Source organism: Cebus imitator, unplaced genomic scaffold (assembly GCF_001604975.1).
Source record: "Cebus imitator isolate Cc_AM_T3 unplaced genomic scaffold, Cebus_imitator-1.0 Scaffold204, whole genome shotgun sequence".
Classification (NCBI taxonomy): Eukaryota; Metazoa; Chordata; class Mammalia; order Primates; family Cebidae; genus Cebus; species Cebus imitator.
This window is the reverse complement of record NW_016107519.1, coordinates 2,185,043-2,204,559: the sequence shown is the minus strand read 5'-3', so window position 1 is coordinate 2,204,559 and position 19,517 is coordinate 2,185,043. Positions and strand designations below refer to the sequence as shown.

Sequence of the window (19,517 nt, the reverse complement as noted above, 5' to 3'; positions counted from 1 at the left end):
GACAAAGTCCCACTCTGTCACCTACTGCAACCTCCACCTCCCAGGTTCAAGTGATTCTCCTGCTTCAGCCTCCCAAGTAGCTGGACTACAGGCATGCACAACCACGCCTGGCCAATTTTTGTATTTTTAGTAGAGATGGGGTTTTACCACATGGCCAGGCTGGTCTTGAACCCTTGACCTCAAATGATCCACCCGCCTCAGCCTCCCAAAGTCCTGGAATTATAGGCAAGAGCCAATGCATCGCCCTCATATTTAAAAAAAAAAAAAAAAAAAAATCACTCAAGAAATAAATGTACAAAATTTTGTAAAATGTTTAAGCAATACAGATATGTATAATGTAAAAAGAAAATTTACTTTCACCCCATTCCTCAAAACTGATTCTATTTTCAATGGAAGCTACTTAAAGATTTTGAAACTTCTTATAGAACCTTTCCCATGCACATTGCTTTTTCAAGACGGAGTCTCACTCTGTCATCAGACAGGAGTGCAGTGGTGCAATCTTGGCTCACTGAAACCTCTGCCTCCCAGGTTCAAACGATGCTCCTGCCTCAGCCTCCCGAGTGGCTGGGACCTCAGGTGCGCACCACCATACCCAGCTAATTTTTGTATTTTCCATAGAAACAGGGTTGCACCATGTTGGCCAGGCTGGTCTCAATCTCTTGACCTGGTGATCCGCCTACCTTGGCCTCCCAAAATGCTGGGATCACAGCCACTGTACTTAGCCCTCTATGCACATTTCTATGTACATACATATGTAACATTTGATTTGTTAGTGGTACTTAGCATCCTCCTGCTCCCTGTTTTAGGATACTCACCTGTGTTAAACCATTTTTAATTTAAAACACATTAAAAGAAATAATCACCCCCACTAAGCATCTAAAGAACAAGTAAATATAAAGGCTCTTCATCTAAGGCTAAGGTCAGCTTTTATTTATAACTAAATTCTTCAGAACTCAACAACAAAACATAATTTCCAGCACAACCTTTTCAAAGAAACAAAACATAGTATCATAAGCTTAACTAAAAGGTATATCATTAAGCACTAAAGCTACCTACAATTATGTCAAGTGTTTAAAATAGGAGCCACACATAGAACTTAACCTTAAACATCTATAGCTTTTTTAAACTTTTTTCTTTTTTTGGACTTTGTAGAGATGGAGTCTCACTATGTTGCCCAGGCTGATCTCAAACTCTTGGGCTCAAGGAGATCCTCCCTCTTGGCCTCCCAAAATGCTGAGATTACAGTTCTGAACCACTATTCCCAGCCAAAAGTTTTTAAAATGCAAACCAAAAACAACTCTAAAGAGATACAGAAGCTCAGCAAAAGTATTTCAGCAGTACCCCTCCATGTACTTACTTGGGCCTTTGTAAGACATAGGTTAAAAGGAATGTTCGCAGAGACTCGATGCTACCTTTTTCCAAGAGAATCCACTCTCGGACAACTGCTTCCATTATGGCTGTGGCAGCTTGAAAAAGGACATAGTCCACTTTACTAGTTTCTGAGGAGAAAATTAAAAACTTTCTTTAAACAATAGTTCATTTTACCTTGAACATTTTGCATTTATTAATTTTAAAACAGAACTTTTCAGACAAGGAATAAGATGGTTACCTGTTCTTTTTTTAATCCAGTGACCTTGCTCTAGCACCACAAAGAGGTTAGTTCCTCTCAGAAGACACCTCAGGCAGGTGGCAGCTAATCACCGATCACAATTTTCACAAACTTTCCTCACCTCTCTTCAACTGTTACTTCCAAAGCATGAAGAACTAAAAAATAACACAGCTTTAAAAAAAATAAAAATAAAAATATAAAGCAATCAGAAAATTTCTTAAGATTCTCACCCTGTGCAAAATAGAGCTTCATATCTGAAAAGTATTTTAATAAACTAGTCATTGAACATTACTATCTGTGATGAGCCATGCTGTTAAAATATTTCCATTTTAAGTATTAAGCTTTCAGCAGGATGACCCATCTCTAATAGCAAGTTCAGAAATAAAAATGATCATGTTCAGGTTTTCTTTCTCAAAATGTAACAAACAAAATACATCACATTTACACAAGGTGAGAAGTGCTTGTGAATTTTCTGATTGCAGTACTGATCAAACTGAGTAAAATCCCAAAGCTACACTTAGGAAGACCCAGCCTTAGCTAGCAAGTTATAGTATCTGATCTAAAATCTAAATCAGGGGAGAAAAAATAGAAAATTAACACACTTTAAACATTTTTTATATTAATTTTCTATTTTTTCTTTTATTCACCAATACTACAATCAGTTTCCAAACAGCATTATCAACAGGGAGAAACAGTCAAAATGAAGTCAAGAAAAAGTAGAAATTTTCTGAAGCTCTAAAAAATAACCATCATGTGAAAACCATGAAAAGTCCACAATTAGACTCCAGATTATTTGCCAAGATCACTGGACATGCATATCTCAAAGCCATGAGCAATTAACTCTAGGCATAGACTGACATCTTCAAGAATTTATCAGAAGAGCATGAAGATATATATAGTCAAGCACACTGTTTTCTCTCCTATTCAAGCTCAAGTCATTTAAAAATCTTACAAGTGTTCTTGACACATTAGCTATAAAAATGTAGGAGAAAAGGCATACCCTATATAAATTTCTATCACATTAGACTACTACATAGGAGTTCTGATCATATCAAAACTACTAAGAAACCAATTTGAACCTTTTTTTAAAGTTTTGATTCTATGCTATCTTAACATGAACTCTAATTGAGATGATTATCAGAATTGATACAAATTTAGAAATTTAAAATATAATAAATAATTAAAATAAAGCAATAGCTTCTAAAAATGTGAACCTATTAGAAAAAAAGAGGATTTGAACAGAAACCCAGCTTCATTTGTTTAGATCAACTAAAGAGAAACATGGTACTGTCTTATAAAGGTAATTTCAATAATCTCTCATTATAAACCTCTTCTTAAAGAAAATGATCTTTGTTTGCCTATCTTCATTTTCTATTGCAATAGTAAAAATTTTAAGGACAAGAAACCGGAAATCCTTAACCATGGATTTCAACAAGGAAGCAAAATCTCAGGGACTCTCAGGATTTTAGAAATAGAACTCAAGATCATCTAAATCAATTCCTGCATTTTACAGGAGCTGAAGAAATCGATGCCGCAAGAGACAGGAAATTTGAGGTCACATGGCTGGTAAATGTTCCTTGAGCAATACTAATCTACCCTGAAACACACATGCCACTGAAGACAAGAGCAAATAAATACCTTCAATGTTAATGATCACTGAAACATTCCTATTTCTAACTATTTGTTTTTATGTACAAGCCTTTTTCTGCCCTTTGGAGGGAGTAGGTGTTAGGTGTGAGAAGTTTTCAAGAGACAAAAGTTTCTTAACTCTTTCTTAGACACCTTTGCATGTGGTATTAAATGAAGATCTCTAAATGACTACTCCCGTAAGAAGCTGACTCTAAGAACGGAGAAATTAAAAAAAAAAAGGCCAAATTCCTAATTTAAAAGAAGAAATTTTCTTAAGCTAATAAATTACCCTTTCTCATAAAAACCATTATTAGCTGTCGTAAATTTAACTTATACATAGAAGTATGCAAGAGATGCTAGAAGGGACTCTAGAAGCCTACCAGTATGAAATTACATATGAGTTTCATTTTTACTCTTTGTTATAAAGATGTCTGGAACTACAGGAACTCACAATTCATCTAGAATTTTTTTTCTTTTCTTTTTTTTTGAGACGGAGTTTCACTCTTGTTGCCCAGGCTGAGTGCAATGGCACAATTTCGACTCACCAAAACCCTCACCTCCCACTTCAAGCAATTCTCCTGCTTCAGCCTCCCATGTTGGGATTACAGGCATGCAACACTGCTCCCAGCCTCATCTACAATTTCTAAACTAACTACTTTTAGGAAGATCTGCCACTGACTAGGACACCGTCCAGAGAATAAATTACTTTAGGTGACTTCAGCAGAATGTTTTCATTTGCCACCACAGTAACTTTCTTGAATAATAATTATGTAAATAAAATTCATTTGTATTTTGTCAGCCATCTGAAACTAGACAGAAACATGAAGACAAAAGTTAAAGTTAATAATAGAGGAAAAGCACCACATTTTGACCAAAAAGTTTTTGAAAAAAGAAAACAAAATCCCAGTAGTAAAGCTACAGATATACAACTACTACAATCAACTCTCTGGCCTTAAAGATTTCTGTCCAAAGCACAGGCAACATAAGCTCCAAAAATCTGCTCTTTGACTCAACTTCTATGTCCACACGCTAATGACAAAAAGTCCAGATGGAAGATGATTTACTAATTCCCCATGACTTACAGCACTACTAAGGAAACAATCTTCCAGAGATGTAAAACTTTACTAGTCTAACTGACTTTTTGGTAGCTTATTATTTTGTTTTGGCTACTTCTGAAATCAGAAGTCAAAGAAACCCATTTCTCCCTGAGAAAGGAGCAAAAGGATGCCACAAAGTTAGCTCCAGAAGAAGTAAACAAATTCTTCACTGTTCTTGATTATTTCTTTAGCAAGAATAGAACTCACTGGTTTTTTTAAAGGAACATCTGACCCTAAAAAAACATAAATTCCTAAGTGCCAAAGACTTCTGAAGTGAAGAAGTCTAAAAGTGCTCTTCTGACAAAATGTGCAAGCATGCCGCATGCACGCACAGATAGAACCACCACACACACACACACAGAAAAGAGCAAAGAACATAAAAACTAGAATAAAAACAAAAGGATAAGAGAGAGAAATGAGGAAAAATTAGTAACATATAAAACTGAAGTCAGAAGTTGAGAAGGAAGAATTTTAAGAGGCTAGAAAAGGGAAGCATCAAAGAGAAAGTCTCCCCTTTAGTGGAATATACTACCCAGACCTTCTATAAAAATGATCACATAATCCCTAAACAAGAATGTGAAAATTCTGAACTGCGATTGACTGCCACTTGTATGAGAAGTCTTCTTAGAGGAATTTACCCTTCTGTGCTGGTGGCAACTGAATAAGGAGTGAAAAGATTTTCTGTGAAGTTTAGATGTAAACATTAATGTAACACAGGGCTTTGCAGTACATTAATGATTATGCTTGTAATACATGCACTCCACCTTTTAAATCGTCAAGTCTCAAAACCCAAACTGATTTGAAAAGCATGGCCGGAACTAGCAATACTACTCTTTGAAAAATTTTATCAGGAAAACAAAAGTATTCTAAAACAAGCTCAATCATAACAAAGCAACAATACTTCATAAAATTTACATATTCTAAAAAGGAAGGTGGTATAAACAAATACGCTCTAACAAAATACTTATAACTTAGATCAACTATTTTCCCAACTAGTGTAGAATGACACTGAATTCCAATACAAAGTCAGATGAAACACTGATGGAATCCTAGTCAATGTCATTAAGGCATATGCCATGAAAACCAGACTCAAATATTTTAGGTTAATAGTTTAACACGATGGTTTTCTAAATCTATTAATCCTGAACAATTTCAAGGCAGTAAGGATGAATTAATGCCCCCTTAAACTCTTTATGCTGTTTAGTTTTGCTTCATTTAACATTGACTGAAATATCCTGCACAGGTATAAGATAAATCTTCTTAGTGCCAGAAACTAATCCATCCAACTATAAAAGCTGACCACTGAAATAAGTGAATTCATTAATTAAAATGGCTTCAGGGAGTATTTAAAAGGTAGTTGTTGAACCTGTTCCTCTGCTAAGACCTAACTCCTGAATGAGACCAGAGCCACATTCACCACTGCTGCTAGTCCCTTGCAAACAGAGAACACAGCATTTAAGCCGATTACATTTTTTGAAAGCTGTTTAAAATCAAGTATATGGCCATGACTTTTACCTTACTGTTCACATAGTGCTTTTACATAATGAAAAGTAATTATATTTTTACCTGACAAAACAACTTAAGATAGCAAATCCATTAAGACAAACGGTATCATTATTGCCATAAGGCAGATGCAAAAGAGGCCCAGAGAGGTGAAGTGACTTCCTCAAGGTGCACCACTGGCACCTAGATGTCATAGTTGCTACAGCATCACTCTGTCCACTACAATCAAACAACTCTTTCATAAGCCCTTATATGTAAAACACTTTTAACACATAACTTTAGTTGTAGTTTATTTCAATCTGGAAACTAGCCTACTGGTAGTTATTGATAAGCCTTACTAAAAGCACAAGAATAAAAAGTTCAGATGTTTTAGTTCCTAATATTCAACTAACCAATTTTATGGTCAAAGATGACTCAAGTAGCCTTCCAGAGCCTTACAAAAGATGGCTCCCACTAAAAAAAAAAAAAAAATCAGCCAGTAGTAATCAGGTTATAAAACAACAATAACCAATGAAGTCTCTCTGTTATTGAAAAATACCTAAGAGACAGATGGCAACATCATATATAACTCTTAGAAAATGCCACCTTTGGATAAGAGAGTTATATTTCTTGCAACTGTTTTAGAGGAAATCTTTTCTGTACATGTCAGACAGAAGATACTTATAAAACATATTTGACAAAAGTAAAAATTGGTGTTTTATTTTAGGATATATACAGCAATACCCTACCCAGACATGACTAATATTCATTAAGCAAACTGAGTACAAACTAAATGGTTTAAAAAAAAAAAAAACAACCTATGGAAAGCAACTAAAAGGAAATGTAGAAAACTCCAAAAACAATCTTAATTTTAAAACTAACACTGAGCTAAAAGATATTATACTACATATCCTGTAATAATTGACATTTGAAAATAACTGAAAAATTACTAAATTTTTTCTCTACTATTAACAGCCTTCATGTTATGGTCAATAATAAAACAAATTATGGAACACTATATCTAGCGGGGAAAAAATCCAATGTGAAAACAAAGTTTCCTGCCTGGCTTTACAGAACATCTTTAAAGTCACTCCAGTAGAATGATTATTAATTTAAAAATTATAACTGTATAAACCTGATTTTTAAAAAGTAATTTAAATATGTTTAAGACAGCAAACCTAGATCTGATTATGCCAAAATACTTTATATTTTTTAAGTGAATACTTACCCAAAATATGCTTGCAAACTGCAAATGGTGATTTTGATTTCCTAAATGATAAGAATATGTGCTCTGCATGCTGGCGTTGTTCATTATTGACCATGGAAGGTGGTGCCTTGAGAGTTAAAAACAAAAACAGATACACTTATTTAATGAGAAGCTTGAATAACAGCAATATTTTAACCCACAAGAACAGAAAATGCTTGCACTTTTGGGAGCAAGAGGGACAAATTCTTGCTTAACTTTTTAAAGAACTACAGAATAAAACTTGATAATAAATGTTTAAACTATGGTTTCAGAAAAAAAAAATCCTGGCAAGGTTTGAGTCAGAATACTTTAAAGGTTTTTAAAAACTTGCATTTTAAAAAAACAGATACTTATCTAACTTTTCTGTACTTTTTTAAACATTTAGCTGACTTATCACCTTTTATTCCAAATATACCACTTGGACTAACTTGACCTAGTTCAAATAATTTGAAAATTCTGCAGGACAGGAGAAATTGAATCCAAGTTACTAAAAATCAGTTTTCAAAAGCAATCCTTTAATTCAGAAGATCAAATAACTCCACCTTAAGTTTTCTAAAATCACTATCAAACCAGAAAAAATTGGGAACAGTTTAAGTTTGGAATTTATAGAACATATTTCTGAATAATAAATTAATCACTCAAAAAATCCAGACTTCTAACTTAAAAACAATTTTTAAAGTCTGTCCCCAAGTTTTTAAATACCATTTTGGTTTAACAATCATTCTTCTACAGATAATAATCTTTTGAACCAGATCTACATAAAATGTACATTCCTGTACTTTTAAACTATTAAGACTTACAAATACTAAATTTGAGAAAGGGCGTTGGAGGTAGATGGCAGGAAAATAAACCTTTATTATTCAAACATTGTATGAAGAGGGCAAGTCATAATTTCAACTATATCAAATAATCTAGAAAATGAAAAATGTTACAATCAATTATATTAGATCAACATTCCTTATAAACTATATCAATTACGCAACATCAGTCACTCTAATTTCAGTCAAAATAGTAAAAAAAAAAAAAAAGTTCACACAAGAAAAATTAACTACTGTGAAGCTCTGGCTTCAGAGAATTCTTATAATTAGCTAAAGCCGGTTCAGACTACTATTTCTAATGAAATAGCACCCTCTACAGTTCTCTAGATAAAAATGAAAATATTTCCGTTAAAGAATTGTGTTGGCTGGTTGCCGTGGCTCACTCCTATAATCCCAGCACTTTAGGAGGTCAAGGCGCGTGGATGACTTGAGATCAGGAATTTGAGACCAGGCTGGGCAACATGGTGAAATCCAGTCTTTGCTAAAAATGCAAAAATATAAACTGAGTGTGGTGGTGCACACCTGTCATCCCAGCTACGTGGAGGCAGAGGCATGAGAATCGTTTGAACCGGAGGGATGGAGATTGCAATAAGCCCATATGGCGCCACTGCACTCCAGCCTGGGTGACCGAGTGAAACTGTCTCAAAAAAAAAAAAAAGAAAGAAAAGAAAAGAAAAGAAAGAAAGAAAGAGAAAGAGAAAGAATTGTGTTAAATTCTTTAATATTTTTTTTAAAAGAATTTGGGCATGGTGGCTCACACCTGTAATCTCAGCACTTTGAGAGGCCAAGACTGGCAGATCACCTGAGGTCAGGAGTTCAAGACCAGTCTGGCCAACATGGCGAAACCCCATCTCTACTAAAAATATAAAAAAATTAGCCAGGCATGGTGGTGCACGCCTGGAAATCCCAGCTACTCAGGAGGCTGAGGCACAAGAATCACATGAACCCAGGCAGCAGAGGTTGCTGAGCTGAGATCCTGCTGCTGCACTCCAACCTCGGCAACAGAATGAGAACCCATCTCAATTTTTTTTAAAAAAAGGCCGGGCATGGTGGCTCATGCCTGTAATCCCAGCACTTTGGGAGGCCGAGGTGGGCAGATCACAAGATCAGGGATTTGAGACCAGCCTGGCCAACATGGCCAAACCCTGTCTCTAACAAAAATACAAAAAAATTAGCCGGGCATGGTGGCACATGCCTGTAATCCCAGCTACTTGGGAGGCTGAGGTAGGAGAATTGCTTGAACCCAGGAGGTGGAGGTTGCAGTGAGCTGAGATCCTGCCACTGCACTCCAGCCTGGGAGACAAAGCGAGACTCTGTCTCAAAAAAAAAAAAAAAAAAAAAAAAAAAAGCCAAGTGTGGCTCATGCCTGTAATCCCAGCACTTTGGGAGGCAGAGGTGAGAGGATCATGAGGTAAGGAGTTCAAGACCGGCCTGACCAACATGGTGAAAACCCATCTCTACTAGAAAATACAAAAATTAGCTGGGTGCCGTGGCAGGCGCCTGTAATCCCAGCTACTTAGGAGACTGAGGCAGGAGAATCACACCAGAGAGGCAGAGGTTGCAGTGAGCAGATACTGTGACACTACACTCCAGCCTGGGCAACAAGCAAGACTCCGTCTCAAAAAAAAGAAAAAGAAAAGAATTTCCTAATAAAACTGGGGGTCAGGGGTGTGGTGGCTCATGCCTGTAATCCCAGCACTTTGGGAGGCTAAGGTGGGTGAATCACCTGGGGTCAGGAGTTCGAAACCAGCCTGGCTAACATGGTAAAACGCCATCTCTATGTACAAATACATTAAAAATTAGCCGGGCGTGGTAGGGGACACATAATCCCAGCTATTCGGGAGGCTGAGGTAGGAGAATTGCTAGAACCCTGGAGGCAGAGGTTGCAGTGAGCCCAGATGGCACCACTGCACACTCCAACCTTCGAGACAGAGCGAGAATCTGAGTAGGGGAGTTGGGGAGGGTGGGGAACTGTGAAGCCTGGCATGGGGGCTCAAGTCTATAATCCCAGCACTTTGGGAGGGCAAGGCGGGTGGATCACCTGAGGTCAGTGGTTCAAGATCAGCCTTGCCAACATGATGAAACCTTGTCGCTACTAAAAACACCAAAATAGCTGGGCATGGTGGCAGGAGTCTGTAATCCCAGCTACTAGGGAGGCTGAGGCAGGAGAATCACCTGAACTGAGGAGACAGAGGTTGCAATGAGCCAAGATCATGCACTGCACTCCAGGCTGTGTGACAGAGTAAAAGCTTATATCAANAAAAAAAAAACCCAAAAAACTGATCAGCTAACTATATTTCTAGAAGTAGGTATTTTTTTCTCTCCATTTTCAAATTATTTTGTCTGCTTTTTGGGTTTTTTGTCTGTTTTTGAGACCTGCTCTATTGCCCAGACTGGAATACAGTAGCATGATCATGGCTCACTGCAGCCTCAACCTCCAGGGCTCTAGTGATCCTCCTGCCTCAGCCTCCTCAGTAGCCGGGACTACAGGCACATGCCACCAAGCCCAGATAATTTTTGTATTTTCTTGTAGAGACAGGGTCTCACTATGCTGCCCAACTTGCCCTCCAACTCCTGTCCTTCAGTGATCTTCCTGCCTTGGCCTCCCAAAGTGCTAGGATTACAGATGGAAGCCATCATGCCCAGCCAATTTTCAAATTTTTTATTCCCATCACCTTCTCTAAGTTCAACAAGATGAGTCTGTGGGGTTTTTGTTTTATTGCTTTGTTTTGTTTTTTGATTTTTTTTTTAGAGACAGAGTCTTACTCTGTCTCCCACGATGGAGTGCAGTGGCATGATCTCAGCTCACTGCGACCTCCACCTCGGCCTCCCAAAGTGCCAGGATTACAGGCATGAGCCACCGTACTCAGCCTTTTTGTTTTGTTTTTTAAGACAGGGTGTTACTCTGTCACCCAGAGTGGAGTGCAGTGGCATGATCATAGCTCACTGTGACCTCAAAGGTTTGGAAGCAATAGGAGGTGGCAGTAGAGAGCCAAGACCATCCCAAGGATCTTCAGGAAAATGAAAACAAGGACGGGAAAAAACTGAGATGTGTTTCCAGAGTTGGAGCTCACAAATTCCTAGCTCAATTGACTGGATTCCTAGCCCCAAACTGCAGCATGAGCCTCTAGCCCAGCTCAGTTGCCTTCAGTTCACAAAATCTCCCAGAGAACACCGTCAGTGTTCTAGAGGCATCCAAAATTAGAACTCTAATTTACTAAAACCTAAATTATTTACTAACACCATAACTGTCTCTTAAATCTACATCCTCCTCTCTCACATAAAGCCTCAGTTCCTTCTTCGTCTCTCTCTATTCAAAGAGTTTTTTTAAGGGCTGACTGTATGCCAGGCACCATACCAGAAACTAGGGATGCTAAAGGGAAAAAGCCCTGCCCTTATGGAGTACTATTAGGAAAGACAGGCACTAAACACTCACATAATAATTCATCGAGTCTGTAATTTCTGCCTGCACTGATTCATTCTGGCTTCTTCCTCCATCATGTTACTAATCCTTTCCTCAAAAAAGTCAGGAATCCCAATTGTCAAATCCTACAGGACCTTTTTTGTTTTGTTTTGTTTTGTTTTGTTTTGAGACAGAGTCTCACTCTGTTGCCCAGGCTGAAGTGCAGTGGCGCAATCTCAGTTCGCTGCAACCTCCGCCTCCCGGGTTCAAGCAATTCTCATGCCTCAGCTCCTCAAATAACTGGGGACCACAGGCACACACCAGCGAGCCCCGCTAATTTTCTACAGGACTTTTAGACTCTTCTTTTCCCTGGGCAGCAATAATTGTAGCTTTTTTACTACTATTAACAACCTCTACTACTTATTTGCCAGGCAGAGGGCTAAATACTTTACATACATCATCTCATTTAAACCCAAACATCCCTGTAGGAATTATTTCACCCCTTTTACATATGGAGAAAATAGGATTCAGATAGTGTTGCATGCCCAAGATGACAGAGTTAACAAATATCATAACCAGAATTTGACCTTAAGTCTGTATGATGTTAAAGCCCATGCTTTGAACCTGCTTAAGTTTTACTGTGCTGGGGACATACAGTTGGGTAGAATAATATCTTTCAGATATCTACTAGAGAAATCTGAATATTCTTGGCTAAATATACATATCATTTATAGGACCATTAAGAAACACACACAAGAAATGTGAGACTATTAAAGTCAGACTGAAAACTAGGCACTACTGGTAGATATGAAATAAGCTATAAAACTAGAAAGAAAATATGTGTTCAAGTCATAATATAGAGCTCATTTAAGGATTTCTTAGGTTTAATTTCTTATTTATCTTTGAGAGAGATATGGTGCTATGGTTCGAATCTATTCACCTAAACCCATGTTAAAATTTAATTGCCATTTTAACAGTATTGTGAGATGGGGCAATGATTAGGTGATTAGGTCATGAGTGTTTGGCCCTGATTAATAGACTAATGCCATCAACTCAAGAGTGGGGTCCTGATAAAAGGTTAAATTCAGCCCTCTTTCTCTCTCTCTTCCTTCCTCTCTCCCTCCCTCCCTCCCTCTCTCTCTTATGCTCACTTGTCCTTCTGCCACAGGATAACACAGCTAGAAGACCCTCATCAGATGCCGGCACCATGCTCTTGGACTTCCCAGCCTCCAGAACCATGAGCCAAATAAATGTCTGTTCTTGGCCAGGCGAGATGGCTCACACCTGTAATCCCAGCACTTTGGGATGCTGAGGCAGGGGATCACCTGAGGTCATGAGTTCGAGGCCAGCCTGACCAATGTGGTAAAACGCCATCTCTACTGAAAATATAAAAATAAGCCGAGCATGATGGCAGGTGCCTATAATCCCAGCTACTCGGAAGGCTGAGGCAGAAGAATTGCTTGAAACCCAGGAGGCAGAGGTTGCAGTGAGCCAAGATTGCGCCACTGCACTCCAGCCTGGGTGACAGAGCGAGACTCCATCTCAAAAAAAAAAATTTCGTTTATAAATCACCCAGTCTGTAGTATTCTGTTCTTGCAGCAGAAAATGGACTAAGACGGATGGTTTAACAATCTAATTAGGAAATGATAGATGTACCACCCAAAAACATAAATACTGATAATCTTTGACTCATTCACTAAAAATTTTAAGTTAATGATAAAAATTTGCTCAACTTTCAGTTTTCCCCCCATAATCTTTCCTTACCCTTTGGAGGTTACCACTGATCCTATCTCAATTTAAATCCATTAACACAAAATAAAATATTTTGTTACTTTAAATTTGACATAACAATATTTCATAATATTCCACAAAGAGTACTATAAATTTCAGGTTTTGGACCTTTCTAGCAAAACGAATTTGACAGTCACTGCCCTAAGTAATTCCTGTTTCCCTAACAAAGCTACCCTTTCAAATTTGAAAGCTGTCCTTTCAAAAAAGGCCTTCTAGTATGATGAGCTCCTTTACATATCTTAAGTCTCTTTTCCTCCCAATGTTCTTCCTCTATCACCTTCTCCAATTTCTCGCAAAATATTCTCTCCTCCATAATTGTCTCTTAAATCTATGTCCTCCTCTCTCACATTAAGCCTTAGTTCCTTCGTGTCTCTCTTCTCTCCATCTTACTTTAAAAGTTATCCTTAGCAGTGGTCCCTTCTTTCCATTTACAAACAGGTATGCCCTATCTCAAAAACCCCTTTACACAATCTCACAACTACAGAACCAGAAAGACCTGGTTTCTAATCCCATTTCTGTAGCACACTAGTTGAGAAACCTACAAAATGCTGCTGATGAATTATCTCATAAGAACTACACTTAAAAATGTATATACAGGTCTCCCAATATTAATCTATAACGAGTAATACAATTCCAATTAAAATCCCAATAGGGTTTATATGACAAGATAATCCTAACACATGTAAGAGTAAAGACCCAAAAGGGTCAAATTAATTTTAAAAAATAAGAAGGAGGTGATATCCAACTAAATCCAAATACTTATGAAGACATAATAGTAATTCTTAAAGCAGACAAAAACAATGGAGTGGAGAAAATTCCCAGCAACAGACCTATGACATATGACAAATCAATGAGAAAAAAAAAAAAACAGATTTTGTATACTCTGTTTAAACAGTGCTGGAACAAATGGCAATTTCTAAGGAAAAATGTAAAATTAGACAGTTATTCAGATTGTATATAAATTCCAGGTGGACTTAAGATTTAAAAATGAAAAGCAAAACTTTAAATAATAGGAAGAAAACATAGGAAAGTATGAAGTCAAAGTAGGGAAAAACTTCTTAATAAATAAAAGGCAAAAATCCTTTTTAAAAATTAGTAAATTTGACTATATTAAAATCATAACCTCCTAAATTTAAAGGCACCATTAAGTAAAGTGGAAGACTAGTCACAGATTTCAGAAGACAATAATTGCACTGGATATAATTAACAAAGGATTAATATTCAGAACATAAAAACATTCACAAAAGTAAGAAAAAGATAATTTATAGCAGAAACTGACAACTATACCTTTATTCTTCCCTCCTTCCTTAGTAACAAAACCCTAATTTTATTTGCTCAGCAGCAATGTACCCACCTAAACCCATTTCTAGCTACGAGGATCTATGGAATTAAGTTCTGGCCAGTAAGATATTAGCAAAGTTTCAAGAGGGATTCCCTAAAGAGAGATGATTCAGCTAGGAGCACACCCTTCATTCCTGTTCCCTAGAAGTAGACATGATAGCTGTAGTTCTACTAATCATCTGGGACCATGAGAAGACTTAAAAGATCAAAGACACCCTTTAATAATAGTAAAACAGAAAAACAGAATTGTGAGCCCCTGCAGCCACTAAACCAGAGAGATAGACAGACAGACAGATAGATGATAGATATAGATATATAGATATATCCATACTTTTTGTGTAAGAAAAACTAAACCTATCTTTTTAAAAAACACTGCAATTCATTTTTTGTTATATACTGCCAAACCTAATCCAAATACAAAATGTAATAGAAAAGTTGCCAATGGGGGCCAAGCGTGGTGGCTCATGCCTGTAATCCCAGCACTTTGGGAGGCCAGGAGTTCAAGGCCCGCCCAGCCAACATGGTAAAACCCCTTCTCTACTAAAAATACAAAAATTAGCTGGGCGTGATGTCGTGTGCCTATAATCCCAGCTACTAAGGAGGCTGAGGCAGGGGAATTGCTTGAACCCAGGAAGCAGAGGTTGCAGTGAGCCGAGATCGTGCCACTGCACTCCAGCCCGGGCGACAAGATCGAGACTTCGTCTCAAAATAAATAAATAAATAAATAAGTTTCCACCAAAAGAGAATACACTGTAGCCATACAGTGTCTTATAAAAACATTAAAAATTGAACTAGAGATATATTTACCAACCTAGATAACCCTTGAAAATTATCCTGAATGAAAATGGCAAATGACAAGACATGTATAATAGAAATTTTAAAAACTCAATAGTATGTTATTTACATTTGTGGGAAGAGTATAAAAGCATGGAAGAAAGGATAAGCAACTGTGAAGCTGTTGGAGATTGAGGACGAGGCAGGGAATGGTGTCTACAGGGACTCAAAGGGGGCTTCAATTATATCTGTGATATTTATATATTTTTAAAAGATTATATGCGAAACATCTATTTGAACATTTGCTAATCTAGGAGGTAGGCACATGAGTATAATTTTTATTACTCTACGCATTTTTCTATCTGTTTAAAACCTTCTATTTCCTTAAATAAGTGGGCCTTCCATTCCCAATGGTACAGCTGACCTTAAACAACTCTTCTCCTAAAATAAAATAAACGGTGGACAAAATTTCTTTAAATTTTTAAATGCATAACTGAGCTTAAAAGAAATTAAGGAATCATCAAAAGCTAAAATAGAAGCAAAAGCAGGGATCCAAAGATAAATGCAAACACTCATGTGTTTACCCCGGAGACATGTGCCAATCTCTAGTGACCTTGAACTTCCATTTTGACAGCTGCCTAGGATAAAGAAGACAGGAATTAAAGCCAGGTCCTATCTCAGGTAGGGACCTAACAAGATATCCCTCCATATAAAGCTGGGATCCTCAGTGCAAGGGTAAACTATTTAAAAAATAAACAAAACAAACCAGGAAGGAGGGGGGCCAAGAAAGAGAAAAAGAAGAGAGAAGGGAGGGAAAGATTAACTTGCCAGTTTGGACCTTGACAGCAGATGGAAGAGGCTAATTACTTCAAACAATGAACCACCCCAAGCAGGCCCACAACAGGTCTCTTGCCCATCACAACAGGACCCATGTGGTCCAAAAAACTTCCAGGCGATAAAATTAAAGTAGTCCTGTGTTTATGTACCCAGGCACTTGGAGGAATCCAGGCTTCAAAGTTTTTCATAAACATTTCCAAGAGTTAATACATATAAATTTCACAAAACACAAGAGGAAATAAGCCACTACAAGTTTACAGAACAACAAACTGAAGAATCAGAGAATCAGACCAACAAAACTCACAAATATTGGAAATTTAAGAAACAGAACATAAAATATTTAAAAGAAGAACTAAAAATGTAAAAAGGAGACTTTACCAAAATTAAAAACTTTTGTATATCAAATGACACTATCAAAAGAATGAAAAGGCAATCCACAGAATGGGAGAAAATACTATAAATCATTTACTTATCTGATAGAAGGTTAGTATCTGTAATCTATAAAGAACTCCTACAACTCAAAGACAAAAAAACATTAACCTGATTAAAAAATAAAAAAGGCCGGGCACAGTGGCTCATGCTTGTAATCTCAGCACTTTGGGAGGCTGAGGCAGGCAGATCACCTGAGGTGGGGAGTTTGAGACCAGACTGAGAAACATGGAGAAACCCCATCTCTATTAAAAATACAAAATTTAGGCCAGGTGTGGTGGTGGCTCATGCCTGTAATCTCAGCACTTTGGGAGGCCAAGGCAGGCAGATCACAAGGTGAAGAGATCAAGACAAACCTGGCCAACATGGTGAAACCCCGTCTCCACTAAAAATACGAAAATTAGTTGGGCATGGTGGCACGTGCCTAGTCCCAGCTACTCAGGAGGCTGAGGCAGGGAAATCACTTGAACCCAGGAGGCGGAGGTTGCAGTGAGCAGAGATCGTGCCACTGCACTCCAGCCTGGCAACAAAGCGAGACTCCATGTAAAAGAAACTTAAATAAATAAATAAATACAAAATTAGACAGGCATGGTAGCACATGCCTATAATCCCAGCTACTCAGGAGGCTGAGGCAGGAGAATCAGGGAGGTGAGGTTGTGGCGAGCCAAGATCGTGTCATTGCACTCCAGCCTGGGCAACAAGAGCGAAACTCCAGCTCAAAATAAATAAATAAATAAATAAATAAATAAAATTAAAGACAAAAAAATACAAAAAGGAGGTTAACAGACATTTCTCCAAAGAAGATATACAAATAGCCAAGCACATGAAAAGAGGCCCAACATACCAAATCATTAGGAAAATCTGAATCAAAACAGCAAGATACCACCTCGCATCCATGAGAACAGACATATCAGAAAATAACAAGTGTTGGTGAGGTTGTGGTGAAACTGGACCCTTTGTACACTGCTGGTGGGAATGCAGAAATGGTACAGCCAAACAAAAAGAGGAACAGCCACTAGGAAAGATAGTATGGCAGTTTCTCAAAAAATCGAACATAAAATTATCACATAAGCCAGTAATTCTACTTCCAGCTATACATCCAAAAGAACCGAAAGCAACGGTTTAATAGACTGTACCAAGGTTCATTAATAAATGAATGGATAAACAAAACATGGCATATTCACACAATGGAATATTATTCAGAAATAAAAAGGAATGAAGTGATAGCAGACAGTGGCTCACATCTGTAATACCAGCATTTTGGGAGGCTAGGGCAGTGGACTGCTGAAATTCCGGGGTTCCAGACCAGCCTGGGAAACATGGCAAAACCTCATCTCTACAAAAACTAGCCAGGCCTCGTGGCTTGCACCTGTAGTCCCAGCTACTGGGTAGGCTGAAGTGGGAAAATCGCTTGAGCCTGGGAGGTGAAGACTACAAAAAGCCATGATTGCGCCACTGCACTCCAGTCTGCGTGACAGAGCAAGACCCTGCCTCAAAACAACAACAACAAAGGAATGAAGTACTGAGATATATTACAGCATGGATGAACTTTGAAAATATTACGCCAAGTAAGATAACCCAGACAAAAAAGCACAAATACTGTATGATCCCCCTTATATGAGGTAGCTAAAATAGTCAAATTCATAGAAAGTAGAATCATGGTTACCAGGGATTAGAGGGAGGAAGAAATGGGATGTTAGTGTTTAATGGGAATATAGTTCCAGTTTGGGATAATGAAAAAGTTCTGGAGATAGTGATACATTTTGGTGATAATTACACAACAATATGAATGGTAAGTTTTATGTTGAATTTTATAATAATTTTTGTTAAAAAGGAGCAAGATTATCACAAGAAAACTTCTATGAGCAATATAATAAAAGAAATATCTACTGTGTATCAATAGACATGTTTGATTTGGATGGTAATTACAGGGGTACACACAATCACATACCATCACCAAACTGGACAACTGAAATTTGTGAATTTTCTTGTATGTTAATATACTTCAATAAAATATATGTTAAAAATTCACTAGGCAGATTAAAAGGCAGATTAGACACATTGAAAAGAAAATTGGGGGCCGGGTGCAGTAGTTCATACCTGTAATCCCTGCACTTTGGGAAGCTGAGGAGGCCAGATCACCTGAGGTCAGGAGTTCAAGACAAGCCTGGCCAACATGGTGAAACTCTATTGCTACTAAATACAAAAAAAAAAAAAAAAATTAGCTGAGCATGGTGGCAGGCACCTGCAATCCCAGCTACTTGGGAGGCTGAGGCAGGATTATTGCTGGAACCCGGGAGGCAGAGGTTGCAGTGAGCCAAAATCGTGCCACTGCACTTCAGCCTGGGTGACAGAGGGATACTCCTTCTCAAAAACAAACAAACAAACAAACAAACAAACAAACCAAAAAGACAGAACTACCAACAAATCCACTAGAGTGGAAGATTAACATGTAACTTTCAGTAACTGTTAGGAAGACAAAAAAAATCTAATGAGTTTGATTTAATACCATAAACACACTGCACCTTTAAGTGGATATCACATTCTTTTCAAACACTTTCGGAACAAAAACTGACAAAACACTAGGCTGTAGGCATATCCAAACAAATTTTAAATAACTGGCATGCACATGACATATTCTCTACCAAAAGTGATTAAGTAAAAAAAATTGACTTAACATAACAATAACGAAAACTAGAAAAATTCAACGATGAAAAAAAGACATCACAATGGAAATCAGAAAATGCACAGGCCAGGCTGGGGGCAGTGGCTCACACCTCTAATTCCAGCACTTTGGGAGGCCGAAGCAGGCAGATCACAAGGTCAGGAATTGGAGACCAGCCTGACCAACATGGTGAAACCCCATATCTACTAAAAATACAAAAATTGGCCAGGCATGGTGGGGAGCACTGGTAATCCATGCTACTCAGGAGGTTGAGGCAGGAGAATCACTTGGACCCAAGATAAGGAGGATGCAGTGAACCACTGCAGAAATCGAGCCACTGCACTCCAGCCGGGGCAACAGAGCAAGACTCTGTCTCAAAAGAAAAAAAAAAAAAAA

General features: G+C 37.8%; 1 protein-coding gene across 4 annotated transcripts in view; it reads right to left on the bottom strand.

Annotated features, from left to right (window-relative positions):
- XPO4 (exportin 4) overlaps positions 1-19,517 on the bottom strand; it is a 116,864-nt gene that overhangs the window by 80,761 nt on the left and 16,586 nt on the right. For 2 of the 4 annotated variants that reach the window (XR_001830804.2, XM_017548179.2), the window contains exons 2-3: positions 7,046-7,151; positions 1,358-1,499 (exon numbers count right to left, since the gene is read on the bottom strand). Coding sequence is in view for 3 of the 4 variants with exons in the window: in XM_017548179.2 (XP_017403668.1) it covers positions 1,358-1,499; positions 7,046-7,151 (248 nt within the window). In the remaining variant the exon portion in view is untranslated. Of the gene's footprint in view, positions 1-1,357; positions 1,500-1,609; positions 1,781-7,045; positions 7,152-19,517 lie in introns of all 4 variants that reach the window. The other 2 variants (XM_017548181.2, XM_017548180.2) reach the window with 2 other exon arrangements.